General features: G+C 51.2%; 1 protein-coding gene across 2 annotated transcripts in view; it reads left to right on the forward strand.

The window, feature by feature from the left end:
• ST14 (ST14 transmembrane serine protease matriptase) overlaps positions 1-22,669 on the forward strand; it is a 49,753-nt gene that overhangs the window by 23,015 nt on the left and 4,069 nt on the right. For both annotated transcript variants that reach the window (XM_008164132.4, XM_065569238.1), the window contains exons 2-18: positions 1,583-1,742; positions 2,778-2,905; positions 3,409-3,479; positions 4,935-5,095; positions 5,999-6,034; positions 6,687-6,924; positions 9,180-9,319; positions 9,709-9,806; positions 11,002-11,111; positions 12,758-12,888; positions 13,956-14,060; positions 16,888-16,995; positions 18,492-18,605; positions 19,021-19,143; positions 20,079-20,265; positions 21,727-22,001; positions 22,531-22,667. In XM_008164132.4, coding sequence (XP_008162354.3) covers positions 1,583-1,742; positions 2,778-2,905; positions 3,409-3,479; positions 4,935-5,095; positions 5,999-6,034; positions 6,687-6,924; positions 9,180-9,319; positions 9,709-9,806; positions 11,002-11,111; positions 12,758-12,888; positions 13,956-14,060; positions 16,888-16,995; positions 18,492-18,605; positions 19,021-19,143; positions 20,079-20,265; positions 21,727-22,001; positions 22,531-22,667 — 2,322 coding nt within the window. The remainder of the gene's footprint in view (positions 1-1,582; positions 1,743-2,777; positions 2,906-3,408; positions 3,480-4,934; positions 5,096-5,998; positions 6,035-6,686; positions 6,925-9,179; positions 9,320-9,708; positions 9,807-11,001; positions 11,112-12,757; positions 12,889-13,955; positions 14,061-16,887; positions 16,996-18,491; positions 18,606-19,020; positions 19,144-20,078; positions 20,266-21,726; positions 22,002-22,530; positions 22,668-22,669) is intronic.

The raw sequence follows: 22,669 nt of genomic DNA on the forward strand, positions 1-22,669 counted from the left end.
CTCTCTAAACCTCACAAGCTATTGTAATGATCCCATTTCCAGGTGAGTTTAAGTAACTTGCTAAAGTCACTAAGCAAACTGGAGACAGAATCCTACATCCTAGTTCCCTATGATAACCACTAGTCTCACTTCCTTCCATACGTCTCACTGGTCTCCTCTCTTTAAGCAAAAAGAACAGGAGTACTTGTGGCACCTTAGAGACTAACAAATTTATTAGAGCATAAGCTTTCGTGGACTACAGCCCACTTCTTCGGATGCATCTCCATTACATAGAGAGGATGCATCTCCATTACATAGAGAGGATGCATCTCCATTACATAGAGAGGATGCATCCGAAGAAGTGGGCTGTAGTCCACGAAAGCTTATGCTCTAATAAATTTGTTAGTCTCTAAGGTGCCACAAGTACTCCTGTTCTTTTTGCGGATACAGACTAACACGGCTGCTACTCTGAGACCTCTCTTTAAGCAGTCACAGCTCCTGACTGGCGTGTTCACACACTCGGTCTGTTTTCACTTTTGATTTCCTTTAATTGGATTGACTTGTGAATTCAGAAGCTGCTTGAATTCGGGTTGCAGAAGCATCTTGACTTTCCTGCTTCCAGGAAAGTTTTGCAAGTTATTGAGTTTGGTGTGTGTTGCAATACGCACCCAGCTGCGTGTGGTGAATGCATGTTGCAGAATTGTTTTGAGTAACTTCCTGTTGGTTTCATCAGCTTGAAGACAAAGCTCTCATAAGGTTATAATGTCGTGATTTGCATATGTGTACCAGGGCCATCTGTTAGGTGGACTGTTGACCTGCTCAGTCTTTTGGCAGAGCTGATCTCATTGGGTAGGCCTGTACCTTGGGATCCAGTTGTGTGTGTGTGTGTGTGTGTGTGTGTGCATTGGCCAACAACTGCGGTGTCTGTGATTCAAGGATCACTTCGATGTTTGCCCTACTGTGAGTTTCTCTGTAATGACGTGTTGAATTATCGTGCAGGGAATTATTTAACTCTCCTCAGGGGTGGCACCGGAGCCCGTTACTACAGCGAGATGGAGGATCTTGGGGCGAAGGTGCCAAGTGCAGGTTACCAGCACTGATGATGACCTCTGGGGTGGGATGGGGGCTGAGCTGGGAGAGGGGAGTTATTTTAACCCTGGTCAGCGGCCGATGACGGCTCTGGCACCGCCCAGGGGTCATTAGTAAAAAGAGAACAGGACTAGTGGTAACACTCCATTACATAGAGCGGTCCAATGATTTAGATTACTGCATAATATTTCTCTACACAGAAGCTCGCTGTTGTAATGATTATTGTATTGTCTGATCTTTATGTGGCTAGAATTGTCAACCCGTTAAAACTTCCTGAATAAAGACATTGGTTAATGAATAAATCCGAGAACAGGGTCTTTGTGCTTCATGTTCATCCTAGTTCCCTGTGATGACCACCAGTCCCACTTCCTTCCATATGAGGGGAAGCAGGACTAGAACCCACATCTCGGTGCAGAGGGACAGGACTGGAACTCTAGAGAAGCCCTGGCACCAGGGTGTGGTGTGCTTGAAGCAATGCGCTTTCTAATCCTGTGTGCCCTACTCCTTTTCCTAGGACATGAACGGCCTGGAGGAGGGGGTGGAGTTCCTCCCCACCATGAATGCCAAGAAGGTGGAGAAGCGCGGCCCGAAGCGATGGGTGGTGGTGACTACTGTGCTGCTCGTCTTCCTGCTCGTCTCCCTCATTGTCGGCCTCCTGGTGTGGCACTTCAAATGTGAGTGTGGCGCTTCCCTGCCTGGACATGGCAGCTAGACTGGGTGGCTAGGGTGGGCTCGCCCATGGCACCTGACCCCTCCGGCTTTAATTCCCGTGAATGAGCTGCCCACAGATGAACGCTGCTGCTTTTTGGGTCCACGGGCCCCATTGTATTGTCTCCGCACAAACACCGAAGTAAGATTCGGTCCCTGCTCTGCAGAGCTTGCAATCAAAGTGCCATGTAAAAGCTGGCGGCTGTCTCTCTGCTTAGTGGGGCTTATGTGGCTCAATGGCACTACCTTGGGGGGCAGCTGCAGCAGCCCGTCCTGGCTGGGGTACCCCCCTTGGTGACCGACTCCTGACGTGAAAGTGGGGCGGCCATTGCGGGGGGCCTCTGGCACTTAAGCATCCCAGTCCCTCCTGTTCCCTGCCTTTGCCACACAGCAGTTGAGTCTCCTCTGGCCAGCAAGACTTTGTCTGATTTCGGTGGAGGGGGGGTGGCAAGTCGCCTGAGGTCAGACTAGATGATCTGGTGGTTCCTTCTGGCCTTCAACTCTACGGCTCTATATGTGGTAGTGTAACCCACACACCACCTAGGTGTGTTGTTCTGTCCCATCTAGTCGCACCGAGACCACTTAGAGAGAGTTAATGAGTCTGCTACAGCCTTAGCTAAGAGCCAGTTGGCTTTTAACTCATGCAGTAGAGGCTCCTGCACTAAGCTCGAGAGGTCCCAGGTTCGATCCCACCCACTGACAACCGGGGGCTCGTCTGGGATTTCAACTGGGAAGTCTCTGAAGCTCAGGACGTGCTTCCTCAGCTAGGGAGTGTGTGGGTCATGTACTAAGCTCCAGTGGTCCCAGGTTCAGTCCCGCCTGCTGACAACTGGGGTCTGTCTGTCTGTTTTCCAGTGGTTAGAGTAGGAGGCCAGGACTCCTGGGTTCTCTTCCCAGCTCTGCCCCTGCCCTTTGTAAGCCGAGTTCCCCGCCTTGCTCAGGCTCTCTCGCTCTGATCGCTGCACTGAGATCCTTTCTCTTTCTGTAATGGTGTTTTCCAGACCGGAGAGCCCCTGTCCAGAAGGTTTACAATGGCCACCTAGTGATTGTGAATATGAACTTCATTGACGCCTACGAGAACTCCAGCTCCACCGAGTTTGCCATGCTCTCCAAGAAGGTGCAGCACACGGTAAGGGACTCGCTGACTCCTCCCCGTGTGGGAGCTCTCTGCTCAGCCGTCTTCCCACCCCAGAGCTTGTCATGGGTGTTGGGATTCTGCATGGCAGTCCACTTGGCACTTTCTGCCCGATCCCTCCCCCTGGCTGCAGTACCGGCCTTCTGTATGTCCACCTGAGCTCAGTGCCGTGGAAAGGGTCGCGGATCCAGCTGTGGAGGTATTTCTAGGATGCCAACACCCCTTCCGCTGCCTCCAATCGCTGAAGTATCTGAGCACCTCACGAATGATATTGAAATTGTCCTCCCAGGACTTTGTAGGTGCCTAAATATGGACTTGGGAGCCTGCCTTAGGTTCCCAGGCTTGCAAACTTTGGCTGTGATGTTGGGGGTTGTTTTTTAACCTGACTCTGTTCTCTTAACACCCAGATCTGCTGGGAATTGAATTGCTCCTGATTTTGTTTAGGTGCTTATCTGTATATTTAATGTGTTTCTCTTACCTTTTTTTTTAAATTTTAGATCGAGGAGATCTATAAAAATAACCAAGACATTGGCCCTTATCACAAGAAGACAGTAATAACTGCATTCAGGTGGGTGCTGCGTCCCTTCAGTTGCATCCTGAGCCCATACGTGGGGGCAGGGAGCTGGTACATCCCGGAAATTAGAGGGAGGTAAAAACTCACCTTTCCTGGGGTACCATGGGACAGAGCCACCTCACTGCAGCAATACCTCTTGGTTTTCCCCCATGCACAAGGAGCAGCTATGAGCTCCCCAGTCGGGCTCCCTTTTATTTTAGATTAAGAGAGTAAGACGGACCCAATGCAATGAGTCGTCTTTGTAACACCTGCTTCGGAACGGGAGCAGCCCCCAGGAACAGAACGGTGCGGCACCAGACCGAAATGAAGTGACGTTGGTCTGCCAGGGGCCTCGTCGTGGTATTAAGGGATAGACTCTCTGTGGGTGACTCAGTCTGGCAGGGCCCTTCCGTGAACAGAACCCCTGGCCAGGCCATATTCAGCCAGTTTGTTTAGCTCCCCTTCTGCCCCAAGAGCCCTCAGAATCAGGCTGAGCCAGGGGATTTTGGGTGAGAGCAGTGTGTGCTCATTCCCTGCAACCTCCACTGCTCCTGGGCCTTGAATTCAGAGTGGAATGGGTGCAGAGGAGGACGTCTCGGATGATCCGAGGAATGGAGACCCTACCTTGTGAGAAGAGACTCAGAGCTTGGCTTGTTTAGCCTAGCCAATAGAAGGCTGAGGGGAGATATGCTTGCTCTCTGTAAATACACCAGAGGGATATATACAAGGGAGAGAGAGGAGTTATTTAAGTTAAGTGCCAATGTGGACACAAGAACAAACAGATATAAACTGGCCATCAACAGGTTTAGGCTTGAAATTAGGTGAAGGTTTCTAACCATCAGAGGAGCGAAGTTCTGGAGCAGCCTCCCCAGGGGAGCAGTGGGGGCAAAAAACCGAACTGACTTCAAGACTGAGCTTGATAAGTTTATGGAGGGGCTGGGATGATGGGACTGCCTACGATGGCGGGGAGCCAATCTGCGACTGCTACCAGCAAATAACTCCAGTGGCTGGTGATGGGACACTAGATGGGGAGGCTCTGAGCTACTACAGAGAATTCTTTCCCAGGTGTTTGGCTGGTGGGGTTTGCCCACATGCTCGGTGTCTAACTGATTGCTGTATTTGGGGTCGGGAAGGAATTTCCCTGTGGGTCAGATTGTCAGAGACCCTGGGGCTTTTTCACCTTCCTCTGCAGCGTGGGGCCTGGGTCCTTTGCTTGTTTAAACCAATGTCAATGGTGGATTCTCTGTAACTTGTTTTTGAGGACGTTAGTAACTCAGCCAGAGGTTAGGGGGTCTATTACAGGAGTGGGTGGGGGAGGTTCTGTGTCCTGTAACGTGCAGGAGGGTCAGACTAGATGATCATGATGGTCCCTGCTGACGTTAAAGTCTGAGTCCCCGGATCCCGTCTCCTCCTCCTCCTCCCCCCGGCGTTTGCACGCTGTCAGTAACTTGCCTCCCTTTCCCTCTGCAGTGAAGGCAGCGTGGTTGCCTATTACTGGTCGGAGTTCATCGTCCCGGCATACAGGGCCGAGGCGCTCGACAAGGCCATGGCTGACAAGCAGAGTCTGATCCAAACGGTGGAGTACAAGTCACGGAACCCCGTGCTGCAAGTCAAGTCGATTGTTGCTTTCCGTGAGTCCTAGCTTCGCTCCCCTTCTCTTCTTCCTCGTTGGGCTCTTGGTCAGGTGGGAGGGAACTGCCTGATGGCCCTGGTGATTCTAACTCTGCAGGGTTTCTTTGGGAGGCAGAATAGGCCTGTGCTTGGAGGCCTGCAAGCCATCCTAGTCTTAGGTTTGCCACTAGCTCGCTGGGTGTGGGTAGATCTCTTAACGGCTCCATGCCTCAGTTTCCCTGTCTGTACAATGGGGATGACGTTTGCTTACTTTGCCCGGGCTGTGAAGGTTAATGACTGGAAGTGGCTTGAGAGTCCTTGGAGGGAAGGCTCTACAAAAGGGCAAAGTGCTAATTTGACAAGCACTGGATGCCTGGGACAGGTGACGTGCTCTAGGTATGGTGCAGGGGAAGCAGCGCTAAGGGACTCTTTGGGGGCGGGGCCGAGCCAGGGAGTGGGATTTTATTTTTTTTGGCTCGTGAGAGCTCATCTCCCCTCTGATGGGGGCGACGGGGCTGGGAACCAGGACAGACTGGCTGGAGAGAAAGGAAGATTCCCCAACCCCAGGCAGCTAGTGAGGAACGGCGATTCTTAGGCATGGGAGCTGGAAGCAGGTGGTGCTCATGGGGAAGCCCGGCGCTCTCCCTGCTGCTTCTGGAGAGAGCTGGAGTCCTCCCTCCAGGACGAGATCATAAGAGAACGCTGTACTGTGGCTTGTTTGCTTAGATTCTGAAGTCTCCGGACCTGAGCCCTCTCCCCTATGATCGAAGGCACCTACGCCAGAGGTCTGCTTGTTTTGGGGGCAGAGGACCAGTTCCCCAGATCTCACTGTCAGGGAAGATGCTCTTCCCCCCCATCAAATGCAGGCTGGCTGGGTGCTCCCTGCCTAACATCTCAGCAGTGATGTGTTTTTTCTCTTGTAGCTGCTGATTCCAGTATAATGCAGTCACCAGGAGACAGTAAGTGTAACTCTTACTGTTCTTGCCGGCAAATATTGCCCCTGAATTGGAGGGTGGGACTGATTCCTCTTTTCAACTAGGAGCCCCCTGGGTTGAGCTCTAGGAAACTCTTGGATTTGCTCGGAGGGTTTTCATTCGCGGCCAGGAGAAGCCTAGCGATGCTCATGATTCCAAATACGTGACCCCTCACTGGGCCTGACCTTCGGGATCCTCTAGTAGGATTAGGTGGGCCTCTCCCAAGTGGCAGGTTTTTCCATAGATAGTGCAACTTTCCTTTTTAGCTAAAGGAAAACCATAACAAGAAAGAACAAAGGTCTGGTCTCCCTGAGAGAGCACAGTGTGTGTGTCTCCTCTGTAACAGTCTGCAGAGAGACTAAAGACTAAATCCCCTGTTGGACTCTGCATGCAGGGAGAGTTTTTAGAAATTTAAAGCTGCACGCAGAAAACCAATTCATCGGAGCTTCCTGGCGTCTTAGCCCACACCTTGGGATTACTCAGATAGAGCGGTGGTGTTGGACCTCTGTGCTTTTCATCTCTTGCGGTTTAAACCAAGAACTACCTGTTTGCGACGTCTATCTGCTTTCCCTTCTGTGATGCCTTTACTGACATCCGGACCTTCTCCCCTGCCCCCTCCCCGCCCTCCTCTCGGCAGATAGCTGCAATTTTGCCCTACATGCCAAGGAAGGCGAGATCACCAGCTTCACTACCCCGGGCTTTCCCAATAGCCCGTACCCGAACAATGCTCGTTGCATGTGGGTCCTGAGAGCCGACGCTGACTCCATCATCAGCCTGACCTTCAAGACCTTCGACGTGGAGCGCTGCCAGGAAGGGAGCGACTTCATCAAGGTCTACAACTCCCTGAGCCCCGTGGAACCCCACACCCTTGTGACGTGAGTGACTTTTCTGGGCTACCTCCTTCCGTGGGGAGATTCGGGGGAAGAAAGTGGGGCCCGTCCACAGGCTTCTGAGGGGTGTCGAATGCCAATGAGTGAGAGGAGTTGTCCTGGGCAGAGCAAGGGGTAATGGATTACGCTGAGCCACAGGGCTCTTGCGCTGAATAACAAGGGAATTGTCCGACAAGGGATGGTACGATGGGATAGCCTAATTTTGGCCATTAATTGATCTTTGATTATTAGCAGGTAAATATGCCCAATGATCTGTAATGGGATGTTAGATGGGGTGGGATCTGAGTTACTACAGAGAATTCTTTCCTGGGTGCTGGCTGGTGAGTCTTGCCCACATGCTCAGGGTTTAGTTGATTGCCATATTTGGGGTCAGGAAGGAATTTTCCTCCAGGGCAGATTGGCAGAGGCCCTGGAGGTTTTTCGCCTTCCTCTGCAGCGTGGGGCACGGGTCACTTGCTGGGGGATTCTCTGCACCTTGAAGTCTTGAAGTCCTCAAATTGTGGTTTAAATAACTCAGGCATAGGTTAGGGGTTTGTTACAGGAGTGGGTGGGTGAGATTCTGTGGCCTGCGTTGTGCAGGAGGTCAGACTAGATGAACATAATGGTCCCTTCTGACCTTAAAATCTATGAGTCTATGAGACAGCTGGAGCTGCTAGACTGTGGAATTAGCCTCTGAAGGAAAGTGAGTAGGAATCAAGCCCTTTAGGGCAAGGACTGTCTTCCTGTGTGTCTATGTGGCACCCAGCACAACGGGGCTGTCGTCACAACAGAAGTAATCTGATAAATCAGTGGGGTGACGCTGAACTCCAGACTTAACCGGCTGTTGGGGTCGGACCGAATACTAACTGAACAGAGCTAGAATGAATATATGCAAGACCCGCACGAGAGCAGCAGAGGGATTGCAAGGAGAAAACCGAGATGGGGGAGAGAACTCTTGAATAAATAGGTCATTTGAAACCTCCTTCCTGGGCGGACTAAGATAATTAATATATAATTAATAATTCACTTATTGTGGAGGCACTTAGGAGCCCCGGTCACGGCAGGCACTGTACGAACATGGAACAAAGAGATGGTCCCAAGCCGATAGAAAGTCCTTTTTAATGCATATTCCAATGGAAGCAGTTTGGTTTTTTGCCTGCCGAGCTTTCTCATGGCAGAGTTAGCCGACCTGAATATTATCGCCGTAAGCCTCTGCAAGTAAAACTGCCCTCACTGATTTGTTTTTGTCCACGAGGAGGGTAACGCAGCGAATGGACAGTTGTCTGGATTTACAAAACAATCACTTTTAATAACCTTAATGTATTGGCAGCCCAGGCAAAGAAATGTTCACTTAAAACAACTGGGGGGGGGGGGGGGGGGGGCAACGACTCTCAAGATGTGGCACAAACTATGAAAAAGTTGAACCGAAAGAAAAACCACTTAGGACGGGGCTTTCGTTTTGTTTGTATAGCCCTGGCACAGTGGGGTCCTGGCCTGTGATTTGCGTCTCCGGGCTGGGCACTGCTGCAATACACATACAATCTATGCAGTGTTGGTCTAGCCTTGTTGGTCCCAGGGTATTAGAGAGACAAGGTGGGGGAGGTAATAGCTTTTATTGGACCAACTTTGGTTGGTGGGAGAGACAAGCTTTCAGGCTTCCACGGAGCTCTTCTTCGCGACTGGGAAACCTGCTCTGAGTGTCACGCACATAATAGATGCCATGCTGCCTATTTCTGACCACAGATGATCCCTTGGGCAACGACAATTGCTCACCAAAAAAGTCTTTCATTTCTTGTCAAGCAGTTTAGCAACCAGGAGGAAGAGACCACTCTGCAGCCCCCAGTAACAGGGTCCCATAGGTCAGGAACCACTGTAATACATAGAGGCAGCATGGCCTAGTGGACCGGGACTCGAGACCTGAGTTCTCTTCCTGGCTCTGCTACTGGCCAGCTAGGTGACCTTGGGCAAGTCACTCCCCCTCCCCCTGCTCTGTGCCTCAATTTCCCCAGCTGTCAAGTGGGGATTATGATCCGGCCCTCCTTTGTAAAGCACTGTGAGGTCTAATGCAACCTGGATATTATTATATGATTGAGCTGATAGTGTCCCTTTAAATCTGGGATTATCTTTTCTGGGGCGGAGTAGGGACTCTACGTGGTGGGGAAGGGGAATGCCAAGCAATGAAGCGGGCATAACGTGGCAGCTGAGCTCCTGTCTCTGCTCCGTTCCATCGCGTGGCGCGCTCTCTGCTTCCTTCCTCCCAGGCTGTGCGGCAGTTACCCTCCGTCCTACAACCTGACCTTCCTGTCCTCCCAGAACGTCATGCTGGTCATGCTGATCACCAACGCTGAGGGGCGGAACCCTGGCTTCAAGGCGGAGTTCTTCCAGCTCTCGAAGGCTACAAGTAAGTAGGGGGCTCGGGAAAGCCCCCCTCTCTCGTGGAGGTGGGGAAGGGAGAAGCCAGGTGCTTGTGATGATGCTGCCAATTGCACAGGAGTCCCTTAGAAGCAGGTCTCTTGCTGGCTCTCAGAAGCTTACCCACAGTGCACTTGGCTTCTTTAATGATGCCCCCTAAGGAGAAGGGGGAAGGAATTCTGTTGGATTAGCTGGGAAGACCACCTAATTGGTCTCCTGGGTTCTATCCACGCCTTGGAGTGGAGCCGGTATCTCCAGAGATTGGCTTAACCTCGTTAAAGGCTGCTCTGCCTGTGTCTGTTCCTGCCTCGGGTAATAGCCGATCACTGCTTTTGGAAGCCCTGGCACCTTGATTTCCTTTTCCTGCTTGTCTTCTAGCCTGCAGCAAGACGTTGACAGAAGAAAGTGGAAACTTCACCACCCCTTACTACCCAGCCCACTATCCACCCAACATGGATTGTGTCTGGGACATAGAGGTGAGAGCGCCGGACGGACCCTTCTGCCTAGCGTGGATTGATAGAAGTAAGAGGTGGAGGCGGCCAGTTGGGGTCAGCTTAGCCCATTGTTAGTCATGGCAGTGAGTTCGGCAGGTGATTGCTAAGGCCAAGAGGTTAGCAGGATTCCCAGAAGGATTTGGGGGTGAAGATATATATTTTTGAAGGCGCCTAGCTCCCATTAACTTTCATCCCCCTCGGTATTGTATGTGAATAATAGCACTGGCTAGGGCTTTACACAGGGCATAAGGGACCTTGGGGAACAAGCCAGCCTCTGATGCATGGGGTAGGAAGAAACTTCTGCCGTGGGCAGGTTATTCCACTGGAGTTGGTTCTTGCACTTTCCTCCAAAGTGTCTGCTACTAGCCACCATGGGGGATGGGATGCTGGAGATGATGGGCCCTGGCTTGACCTGATTTGCCCATTTCTGTGTTGGTTTCTCCCCTCTGTCAATGTCCCCTACCTTGCTTTGGCCAGTCCTTGTTCCGAATGACTCCAGTGGTGTCATGAGGCTTTTCCCTGACCATTCGCGTCTTTCCTCTGAAACTGACCAGGTGAGCTGGGCGATGGGTAACTCCTGTAGCAACACCTGGCTCTATGCGGCTAGGACTAAAGCTATGGCTTGCCTGGCAACCCATGGGAGCTGTCCAGAGTAAACTACAGGTGGTAGATTGTCTGACTGGCCCAGTCTCTGTTGTGAATCAGGTTTGAAAAGCTCTGCATACCCCGCCCCCTCTTTTGTGACGCTCTCCACTTTCTTGGGGGTGCGGTGTCTTCTCCCCAACTAAATGCTGGCTAGCTTTCCCCTGGGAGGAGTCCCTTATGGCCCAGCTCTGCTGTCACTCCCTCCCAGGGCCACTGCCTGCAGCCTGGTGGCGGGACCCTCGTTTAAACAGGAATTTCAAAGACCTGCAGAGGCAAAAGAATGCCCCCCGCTGAGGCAGGGAGGCACAGAGCACTGTGCAAATGCCAAGGATTATTTGTGATTTTTATTATTGTTCTGCTCCGGCCTTTCCTCATGGACTCGTCTTCTGCTCCCCCAAATCTCACTCCTCTTCTGTCTAAATTGGTGTCTCGCTCCCTTTTCTGATCACCAAAGGAGGAAGGAAGAGAAACCAGTTCCCCACTCTCACTTGCCTCTCACTGACTCTGCTGCCTCTTGTCTCGCCCCTCTCAGGTTCCTCCTACAAAGAACGTGAAGGTGCGTTTCAACCTGTTCTACGTATTGGAACCTGGTGTCCCGGTCGGTTCCTGCACCAAGGATTATGTGGAGATCAGCAATACAAAGTAAGTGCTGGGCAATGTGACATGACTCGGAGGCACAGGCTGGGGACCGATGAAACAAAGGGTGGCAAATTAAACTGATCAAAGGAAATACTTTTTCATACAACATGTCATTAGGCTGTGGAACTCACTGCCACAGGGTCATTGAGGCCAAGAATTTAGCAAGATTCCAAATGGGATTGGGCATTTATATTGTTTACAATAATCCCCAGAGCTGCTATAGCAAATGCCAACAGATTCTGGAAGGGATATAAAACCTCATGCTTCTGGGTTTAAGCCAATAATTGAGGATTAGGGTGAGACCTTCGTGGGGGCAGGTTATCTCACACTTTCCTCTGAAGTACCTGGCATTGGCCGCTGTCAGAGATGGGATACTGGACAGGATGGACCAGGTGTCTGATCCAGTCTGGCAGTTCCTATGTCCCAGGGAGAATGGTGGGATTACACTATTGCTGCTGTGAGAATCTGGCTTGTTGCCCATCACTGGGGATCACGGCCTAGTGGCTATAGCTGGGGGTTACTCTACTTGGATTTCAACATCAGATGCTGTCTACAAAGCTAACCGCTGTCAGATGCCGGTTAGGAATCCAGATAGGACTGTTCTTCTTTCTGTTCACACCGAGCAGCCCTGTGCTTTCAACCTCAGTAAATGTCCTAAAAGAGAAGCACAAAAGTGAAGTGGAGAAGGGGAGTGGTTGGTGTGTGTCATCTGAAACGAATACGCAATGGCGAACTTGTAGAAATTTAAAGGTGCAGTGTGCAGAAAGCAAGATCAGCTACGTACGCTACAAGGACAACTTGGTTACGTTAGTTTTCCGTTAATTTGTTAATGGAATTGAAAGCCATACCTGTTTGCTGCTTTGCAATGTAACAACTCCTGCAAAAATAATTCATGGTTTAAAAAGTTTTAATAGAAGTGAGCTATCTTGTTGAGTGCTTGGGTCAGCTCTCTGGGGCTAACCACCCTTTTGGAAATGTGGGGGAGATCAGAATCTAAATCCGGACCCAAATTTCACAGCTAGCCCTTGGTAGCACTTGTGCTGTGGTAGCACTGAGGAGTCCTAGCCAGGGACTAGGATCCTGTTATGCTAGGCGCTGTACACACACACACGTACACCCCCCCCCCCCCCCCCCCCCACAAAGAGACTGTCAGTGCCCCAGGGGCTTATAATCTGAGTATAAAACAAGAGACAACAGGTGGATCCAGGCAGCCAGGGAAGCACAAGGAAGCAATGTGACCTTGCTGGTCAGCATGAGGGGCAGTGGTCTCTCAGCACACCAGCTACCAACAGTTGTCGAGATCTTTGCAGGCCCTTATATCTTGCATGGGCCATATCAAACAGCCCCCTTCTCGCCACCGATCTAAGCACCCCGACTTTGAAATCCAGTCTCAACTTTGCAGCTCTGCAGTTCGGGGCAAGGCATCTAAATCTTGCACCTGGCATGGAGCCATGGTCACCCCGCTAATCCATGCTGGGGTCAGCCCTTGTTTAGAGTGAGTGGGAATGAGAAGACCCTGCTGGTGTCCTAGGCTGATGGACATATGTGAGACAAACTATGGAAATTGCCTTTTTCTACTGGTGAGGGAGGGACCCTGTCTTCTGTACTGTAACAGTTCCTAAATCTGTGTTGTCCTCCCCTCCCGCCAGGTACTGTGGAGAGCGCCCCCAGTTTGTGGTGGCAAGTAACAGCAACAAAATCACGGTCCGGTTCCATTCAGACCAGTCGCACACAGATACTGGCTTCTCGGCAGAGTTCCTGTCTTACGATTCCAGTGACCGTAAGTTGAAACCCAGATGCTGTGAACTTTCAGGGGAACTGGCTTATTTTCTTAGCTGCTGAGGAAGGAGGGATGCAGCTGGGTTATTGGTCTGCCCTTTGACCCCTGGAGGGTTTGGGTGGGAAATGAAATGAGTGGTGATGGATGTGCATAGCCCAGCTGGGCCATCACATCTTGGGAAGGACACCTGCTCGCTTGGCTTATTGCTGTAGTCGCTCTATAAGTTGGGTAGCATGCATTTGTTGTTCACTGATAAAATCCCAGGAATTCTATATGTACCTATTTGCACAACCCTTTTTCTTTTCTAGTGCAATTCTGAGGCAAATGCAAGGTTCTGGCCCTATTTTAACAATAACCTGAACTGGACCACCCCAAATGCTCGGAAAGTACTGAGCCAGATCTGAATTTTGTTACTGTAAATGGGCCAAAGGAAATCCTAGCTCGAATTTAATGAGACCACCCCAGGTTGCAAGGCCTTAGGCATCGAGGGTATTTGAGTGAAAAGGGTAACTCCTCTTCACTGGGAATAAGTAGCAGATTGTTGTAGTCACTGGACCCAGCACTAGAGGGAGACATAGAATCATAGAAGTGTAGGACTGGAAAGGCGCTCGAGAGGTCTTCTAGTCCAATCCCTTGCACTGGATGATCAGACTCACTGAATCCACGAGGTACAGATACACTTGTGCTTTGGGGAAGTCCGGATCAGGATCCAGTCTGTCGTTCGAACCTTGTCTCTCAAGTTTGTTCTTACATAATGTCTCATTTTGGCTTCTTCGTGCCAAGTGTCCAGTGGGTGGAAACAGACGTGGTGAGATGCAAGCACAGGATCGAATAGCCCATCCAGGTCTAGGAACATCCTGGTGCAGGAAGCAGTGGGTTCTCCCTGGAAAATCCACTCCATTCACACAGGAGCATTCACCCACGCTGGTCCAGATGTTGTGTCCTCAGTGCAGCATGTGTGTTCAGAGAAATGGACACGCCGAAAACTGAATGCAAGAGGAGCTGATGGTTGTTGGCAAGGCTAATGCATGTTGCACCTTTTTCTCTTTCTCCCTTGTTGCCTGCAGCCTGTCCTGGCAAGTTCACCTGCAACACTGGCCGCTGCATTGATAAAGTCATGCGCTGCGACGGCTGGATGGACTGCACGGATTCCAGCGACGAGCGCTCCTGCAGTAAGTCCTTCCTTTGGATTCCCTACGCAGGGCCGTGTGGTGGGACAGAGAGGTCTCTGTGGAATGTCAGCAAGTGGGAGGGAACTCCTGACTTGCTCAGGGCTCCCCCAAGTGGACAGATTGGGATAATGCATCAGGGCTGAGGGCTGAAGGCAGTTCTTGGTAGTCCAGCCGCAGGGCTGGAGGTTAGCCAGACTGGGGTGTCTTTTAGAACCTGTGCATCCTAAGCCATAAGAATTACCCTTTACGGAGAGAGATCTTGGTAGGGAAAGTCCTTTCTTGATTGCTGGGCCCAGCAATCCCCTCTGGCAGCTTGCAGAGTTGCTGTCTTGCTGGAGATGAATTTAGACATGGGTTATAAGTCCAACGCTGTCTCAGTGGCTCCAGTTGCCAGCTGCGTGATCTGTGGAGTGCACCACCAGCAGAGCCTACCAGCCGGGCTGCCGAGCTTTTGGGTGATGGCTCTACACAGGCTACTTCAACTCTGCACGTGCGTAGCAACTGATGCAAAGGTGTCGGTGCTGCTGCTGTTCCTGTCAATCAACAGGAGTGAAAATGGATCTTGGTGCATCCATTCATCCCAGCACCCAGCTGACTGAGTTGATCTGAACCTTGAACACTGGGGACCTGAGGTGTGGGTGTGGATGTTGGTGTGTGTGGGTGAGTGTCTCTCTCCAAAGATCAGGCCTGCTGGTGCTGTGGCTTTTTGTTGGAGACCTGAATCTGACTGCGAGTCAGGCTGGTCTTTCCCTTTTCATGGAGGAAAGTCAAACCCTGCTGGCTTGGGGAACACCCCCGTCCAACTAGCATCAAGCTCCCAGTGGAAACCGTTTCCTCCCCCCAACCTTCAGCCTGGTGGAGATAAGGAACAATCAGCGGCTTGATCGGTCTGGAATCCCTTTATAGTTCGTGAGCCTTCATTCTTATTGTTGTTAATCTCCCTGCAAAGAGCCAATGCCAGGTGACTTTCACTCACTAACCTCCCTCCGCCCACTGCCTGTTGGGAGATTGTTTCTGCCGTTTAATCCTTGCTGATGCTGCTTTGTGGTCCCAACCACCTGGCCCCGGCATGCCCTAGGGGGCTGGCGTACCTGCACGCATTTCATTACATTTCATGACCTGTCATGCTCAGGGCACTACAGTGCTGTTTATAGCTCCTTCCTGGGCAGAGCATGGGAGTGTGTGTGTGTTTGTGGATTCATTTTTGTCTCTCTGATTAATATATAATCCCACAGATAATGTCATTAGCCATGGCCTAGAGTCAATGAGAGGAGATTGGAGCCCCTGGCTCAGCTCTCGTTGTACTAAATGACAGGACGCAACTCCCTTGGGATGAAAGTGGTGTGCTCCCGGCCCATGGGTGCTCGCTGCCCCCCTGGGGTGATGAGTGGGTGCTTGGGCTGCCCGGGTGTGTACTCAATCCCAGGCTCTTTTTGAGTGAAAAATCTGTTCTCCGGTTTTCTTTGTTCCCCCACCCTACAAACGCATCAGGCTCTGTCTGTGCTACTGAGTGTGACCACTTAGTGACATAGTCAGCTCAAAACACGTTTACTGCCCTCTCAGTAGCCATTGGCAGCTGAGTCTTGTCTCGCTTGGAACACGATTGACTTTCTGTAATGGCTTTGGCTGGTGTTGCTTCCTCCTGACTCTTCCAGTGCATCCCAGAGTGCATTGCTCCATGTGCTTCTGGTGTCCGTCTGTGCGCACGTTTGCTGAGCACTCAGTCCCCTGCTGAGGCATGATGGGATAGCTGCCCAGATTTTCCCAGAATGCACTGGGGCAAAGGCTTAAGCAGTATGGTTGGTGAGGATGCCCAAACTGCGTGGAAAAAGCTGCTGCCAGGGTGCCACTCAGCCAGGTTTGTCGTAACCCGCTCAGATGAAGATGTTGCAAACTGGCTAACAAAATATGTCTGTGCGTGTTGCCAGTCCCTCGGGCATTTGCAGGGCACCGATCCCCTATGTATCTGGCACCATGTATGTGAGGCTGATGCCAAGTGCCGAACTGGCCAATGACTGGCAAGCTGGAATGGCCAGTTGTTGCAGAAGGTTCCATCTCTTCCAAATGCTCAGCCCCAGATGTTGAGCCAGTCTTGGTCTGAGGGACTAAACATCTGTCCCCATTTGATGTTAGACTGGCTCCTGTTTCTCCTCCTTAAGGGTGCATTTGAAAGGTTCTTTGTGGCTTCGAAGATCCTCCTTGGTGTCCCCAAGTTATGGGAGCTGCAGGCTCTCCCTGTACAGTCAGTCGTTCTGGCTTTTCTGTTTCTCAGGAAGGGGCCCAGCCTGGGAGACTGCTAAGCATATTCAGCTCCAGTGGGTGGAGATGCAGGAAGGCCTCCGCACCGCCCAGGGCCATGTCCAAAGTGTATTCTGGGCATGTCTCCAATGGAGAGAGACCTGCTGAAATGTCACTGTCTGAAACCCATCACCAGCCTGTAGTTGTGTATTGTACCGGTGAGCGATGGCATCGGTGCATCATCTAACGCAAGGGTAGGCAACCTATGGTACATGTGCCGAAGGCGGCACGCAAGCTGATTTTTTCAGTGGCACTCACGCTGCCCGGGTCCTGGCCACCCGTCTAGGGGGCTCTGCATTTTAATTGAATTTTAAATGAAGCTTCTTAAACATTTTAAAAACCTTATTTACTTTACATACAACAATAGTTTAGTTATGTATTATAGACTTATGGAAAGAGACCTTCTAAAAACATTACATTGTATGACTGGCACGCGAAACCTTAAATTAGAGTGAATAAATGAAGACTCGGCACACCACTTCTGAAAGGTTGCTGATCCCTGATCTAATGTCTCCCCTTCCTTCCCCAGATTGCACCAAGGAGCAGTTCAGGTGTGGTAACGGCTGGTGCAAGCCACGCTTCTGGCTCTGCGACGGTGTGAATGATTGTGGGGACAACAGCGATGAGCTGCAATGCAGTAAGTGACTCGCCCGTTGCTTTGCCCCACGCTGAGACCAGGCCGTTAAGTCACAGTGTTGAAGGCCAGAAGAGACCTCCAGAACATCTGGGCTGACCTCCTGTATAGTCCAAGCCACTAACACCCCCACCCACCAAGTCGTCAACCACAATTAGACCAATGTATTACAGCCCTCAGGAGAATAAACTAATGTCTGCCGCAGACAGAGAACAGGAGGGACTGAGACCTGACAATGTGTGAAAAACACTGGTGGGAAGAGTGCTAGAGCTGGTGAGGCGAGAGCTAGATCTGACTCTAGCTGCAATTGGGGTGACTCTGTGTTTAGTTTGAACTGGTTTTAACAAAGAGAGGGAGGATCAGCTTTGCCTGCAAAAAAATAAATAAATATAAAATTAGAGTAACTGACTGGAGCTAGATTAATATTTGCACTTTTCCCACAGAAAAGCAAGCGTTTTATAATAACTTTTATTTAGATTTAAAAAAAAAGTTTCCTATCCCATGTTCTGGGTGCCCTCACATAATTCATCCATACAATGAATGCAATTAAATTAAATGCCAACCGTATTAAAATCCGCGCTGCAGGAACTCTGCTGCCAGCCAGCTACTAACCTTCTGCGTGATCTAGGAAATACCTGCTTTGAAAGGGTCTGGTTGAGGTGCGTCTTTTGCAGAGCAACTGGAAAGTTGCCAAATTCAGGCTATGTGGGACAAAGTAGCGGTACTATAAGGGGCTGTGTAAGGAATAACTAGGCTTGGAAGGGTTGGATTTTTGTAAATGTCAATTTCATCGTACGCTCAAAACTGAGGAACAACTATTTCCATCGATTGACGATCAAAACTGACAGAGAGGCAACGTAAGAAAAATGCTGCTTGAGAACGTATTAGAGTTTTGATTCAAGGACATTTTTTTTTTGCATAATTGGACAGGTGGTGTTGACAATTTGTGTTCTTTTAGAAAGCTGTAACTTTCTGAATCTCAAAGTCTGGCGTTCAGTAACTATTGCCTGACTCCAGCCCCCGTTTCCAGCCCCTCAAAATTTAAATAAATAAAAATTTGGGGGGGAGGAATGCTTAAACAAGTAATTTTGCACGCCTGTGAAAATTTAACTTGATAGCTCCAAAAAAAAAAATAAAAAGCTTAAAAATAAACATCGGAATGACAAATCAATAAAAATGGGAATTCTGCCAAGCCTAGGGATAACATCAATGTTTTGTGGGAAAGGGGAGAAAGAAAAGAGCAGATTCGTAGGAGGAGATGGAGAGAGAAACAGAGGGGAAATAGAACGTGAGCGTTGGGTTAAAGGTAAGAGGTGTCAGTCTAAGCTAGAGAACCACAGGGTCTGTCTGCGTCCAGCAGCCTCAGTATGGAAGCTCCTTTATATCCCTGAAAGCATGGTCCTGTCTCCTCCCTCCGGCGGGTCGCTTAAAGCTGGGTCTTTGGCACTTTGTGCCCTTTTTGCTGTTTCTGAGCAGCGGCTGCTTCCTCTTTCTCCCAGAATGCCCAGATAAGAACTTCAAGTGCCGCAACGGGAAATGCATCCCTGAAAACCAGAAATGTGATGGCAAGGACGACTGCGGGGACGGGAGCGACGAGGGCACCTGCAGCAAAGGTGAGGACGGGCTGGGGAGGAGAGTCTTGAAATGGGCACGCTTATTAGCAAGACCCGCGTGAGCCTCCTGCAGGCCCCCAGCAAGGGGCCACGAACAGGGCTTCCGTTTGCGGGAAATCTGTGGAACCACGACAATGTGCCAAGAGGGGGATCTCAAAGCCACGACACGGGGACACGGGTGGGATTCCCGTGGGAGCTGCATGTCACTGGTGTCGCATATACCAGCAAAACCATGTAGCTGAAACGCCGAGAGGCTCATATCGTCCCCACGCCCTTCTCCTGGGAAGGAGCCTAAAAGGCAGTCCCAGACAACATTCCTCCCGGCCTCAGCATCCGCCCCAGGAGCTAGTGCCTGGGGGGTTCCCCAGCATGGTGCCATCTGGGGCTAACGCTTCTCCCTTTGGCCTGCCTTCAGTGGAGTCCATCTCCTGCACGGATTACACCTACAAGTGCCGCAGCAGCGGGTGCGTGAGCAAGACCAACCCGGAGTGCGATGGGACGAAGGACTGTGCTGATAACTCGGACGAGGAGAACTGTGGTGGGTGATGCCCCTTCTCGGTGCTGGTGTGGTGGCTGGCACTCCCCTAAGTCAGGGTTTAGATGCTGAGACCTGCTGATTATTTTATGGAGTTGGAAAGGGAGGTTGGAGGGGGGTGGGGATATGGACGTACAGTGAAACCCCGCTATAATGCGATGATTCGATCAGGATAAATGTGGGGTCGCGGTGTAGCGGGTTACCAACATTTTACCATTTCAAGCCAGTCAGTTTCAAGCTGGTCAATTTCTCTTGGGCAGAGAGTAGGGGAGAGGTGCAAGGGGCGGAGGAGGAGCGAGGAGCAGCTGGGGAGGAGAATGGCTCTTCCCGCCAAAAGGAGAAGCGGGGGTAGAGGGGAAGAGGCAGTGGGGAAGGCACATTCCTTTTTTTGTTTTTCTTCGGCGGCGCTCCGGCTGTGTGTGTGTGTGTGTGCGCGCTTCAGCGGCGCTCCAGCCGATTTTTCTTTTTTCTTTCTTTTTTTTTTTTTTTTTTGTGCTTCAGCGGCGCTCCGGCTGGTGGTGGTGGTGTTGCGCTTGGGGCGGCAGGAGCCACCTTATGATCGCATTATAGCCCAACTCGCGTTATCGCGGGGTTTCCCTGTATTGTGCCTTTTGGAACTGATTTGTTTTGCTAGGGAACAGCCAGACTGTCATCAAGAAGTTGAGGTGATGGTTTGATCTTTGTTTTTAAATTAAAAAGTTTATGTAAGACCTACACAAATGCTTTTATTCACACACTGCTGACTCTGCCACTGCAGTTCGCAAACTCTATTCCCACTGCAGTGATAACACTAATGATCAGTTGCCGAAGTGATTGGTGGCATCAGCACCGTTAAATAGATTCTCCAAGGATAGAGTGGGGGTCTGACGAGATTGAGAGCAGGTAACTAACAGGAGTGGTCTCTTTTCTCCGGTCTTTCTCTCACTCTCCCATCTCAGACTGTGGGATCCGCTCTTACAGCAAGAAGACCCGGATCGTCGGCGGGCAGAACTCAGAAGTGGGCGAGTGGCCGTGGCAGGTCAGCCTGCACGTGAAAGGCCAGGGGCACATCTGTGGGGCCTCGCTGATATCGAACAAGTGGCTGGTGTCAGCAGCACACTGTTTCCGAGAAGAGGGGCAGACCAGGTTGGTGGGTGCGGTGGGATTGGGGCTCTGCTGCTCTCTAGGGTTGGGCAGACTCAGTGCCATGTCAGACACGCGCGTGGAGGGTAGGAATTGCTATAGCAGATCAGACCAATGGGCTCTTTGGCCTAGTATCCTTCCACCAATGGAGGCCAGTACCAGCTGCTTCAGAGGAAGGCATAACTAACACCTGCATAGGCTTCCCCCTGCCTGTAAGGGAATAACTGAGAATGTTCTCTCTAAAGGGGAGTTTACTCTGATGCGTAGGGGATGCTTCTTTTCCTCCCAACAATTCAGTGGACGCTTTGAATCCTGTACTGGGCCTGCTCCAAGTAATGGCTCCAACCCCATCATTATCAGATGGCAGCCTCTATCGACTGCCCTCCAGATTGATGGGGATGATGAGTGTGCTGCCACTGGTCATGCTCGTTAGGTGGGATCCTCGATTCCTCTCCCGCATCCTGTTGTGGCTGGTGGTAGTTAGCAAGCGGTGGCTCAGCCATTGGACTGCTGGGGGACCTGCCATGCTTAGAGAAATGGAAGGGTGTGAGTTTATCATTATCTCGCTGGTCACAGCTGTTTAAACTGCATCTCGGGCTCACCTTCCAGATGGTTTGCAGTAGGTGCTCTGGTGTCCCAGGAAGCAGCAACTCAAGGATGATCTAGTCCTGCCAAGTCAGGACACCTAGGGTCTATTTCCAGCTCTGCACCTGATTCTGACTGTGGGTGGGACCCTTAATTCCTCTGTGTCCATCTGTGAAATGGGGATAATACCCACCCTTGTGAAGAGCTGTGAGGGGTTTTTGGATGCCATGGAAGCATACAGTAGTGGCATTGTGCCGTGTGTATTCTGGTAGGGAGCTTTGCAGGGAAGCTCCGTGTTCCACCAAATAGCCCGGCAGCCACAACGGAGATCTGAGCGACTCCTGGGAGCCCTATGGGGCTGGTCAGAAAATGGGCACTCTTTCCCCCCATGGCGAAATGAAAAAATCAAAATGGGTACCTCATGGGAGTTGTAGATTGGCTGCCTTATGCTCCTATTCCTTCTAGGCCGGGTTATCTGGTCAGGCTACATCTCTCATTCTGCACCCCTGATAATGGGGGCAAGTTGTTGCATCATGGGAATCCATGACTGTAATGCATCATGGGAGATGTAGTCTGTCTGCGGAGCCCAAACCATAGAGGAGAATGGGGGCAGAGGTACCTGAACTACTGCTCCCATGAGGCTTCGTGACAGTATAGCCCAGAGTCCTAATTCAGTTTTCAGGCACTTGTTTGTTTGACCAGAAACCAGACGTTTCCGTGGAAAACAAACGCTATTTTATGGAAACGCGGTTAGTTGAAAACCCAATTTTCTGTTTAAAAAAAATTTTTTTTGCTGGAAAACTTTTTCCCAGTCCAAACCCTGTCCTAGAGCCATCTCCAGTTTCATCCCGCGTCACCCTGTGGCATGTCTCTGTGCAGGTACTCAGACCCCAAGCTGTGGACGGCCTTTCTAGGGCTTCACGACCAGAGCGACCGGAATAACAAGATGGTGCAAGAGCGGAGCATCAAGAGCATCATCACCAACTCCCAATTCAACGACTTCACCTACGACTATGACATTGCTGTGCTGGAGCTGCAGAGTCCTGTCACCTTCACCACCTCTGTCCAGCCCATCTGCCTGCCTGATGCCACCCATGACTTCCCTTCTGGCAAGGAAATCTGGGTGACCGGATGGGGGGCCACCTCGGAAGGAGGTGAGGGGGTCACCTGGGAAGGGGTGAGGGAGGTGGGACTGGATGGATGCCTGTATTTGCTCTGGGTGCACTGGATGCCACTTGGCTGATCAATTCGTAGCCCGAGTGGGGAGGGGGAGGGCCTACAAGGTCTTGGTAGATCCTCACCTCTTTGGAAACTCATTTAACCCATAGTCCACCATTGTGGGGGCCGTGTGCCGAGAATGAAGGCGTGTTTCCAGCAGCTGAGAGAGGAGCCTGGGATGCAGTGGGGCGGAGAGGTCGGGGCGTGGCTGGCGGTCAGTGGTGGGATTGAATCCGACAGGAAGGGAGGTGTCTCTGGGGCGCAGCTGGGTTCTGATGGCTGGAGTTTGGGACTGGGGGGTGGGGTGGGGGGCTTGCTTTGGGGGAGGGCGAGAAGGGAGCATGTTGGTGAAGAGAGCACTTGTCCGCTCGTAACCCTCAGGGCGCTGAGGATTAGGAGTTGGGGCATGTGCTCTCCACCCCAGACTCTGTGCATGGAGGGGACTCCCATCTCTGGTCCTTGTAGGTGCTGGTGCCACCATCCTGCAGAAGGCGTCGATTCGGGTGATTAACCAGACCATTTGCAACACACTGCTGACCAACCAGATAACATCACGTATGATGTGTGTGGGGTTCCTGACGGGGGGTATCGATGCCTGCCAGGT

Source organism: Chrysemys picta, chromosome 16, assembly GCF_011386835.1.
Source record: "Chrysemys picta bellii isolate R12L10 chromosome 16, ASM1138683v2, whole genome shotgun sequence".
Classification (NCBI taxonomy): domain Eukaryota; kingdom Metazoa; phylum Chordata; order Testudines; family Emydidae; genus Chrysemys; species Chrysemys picta.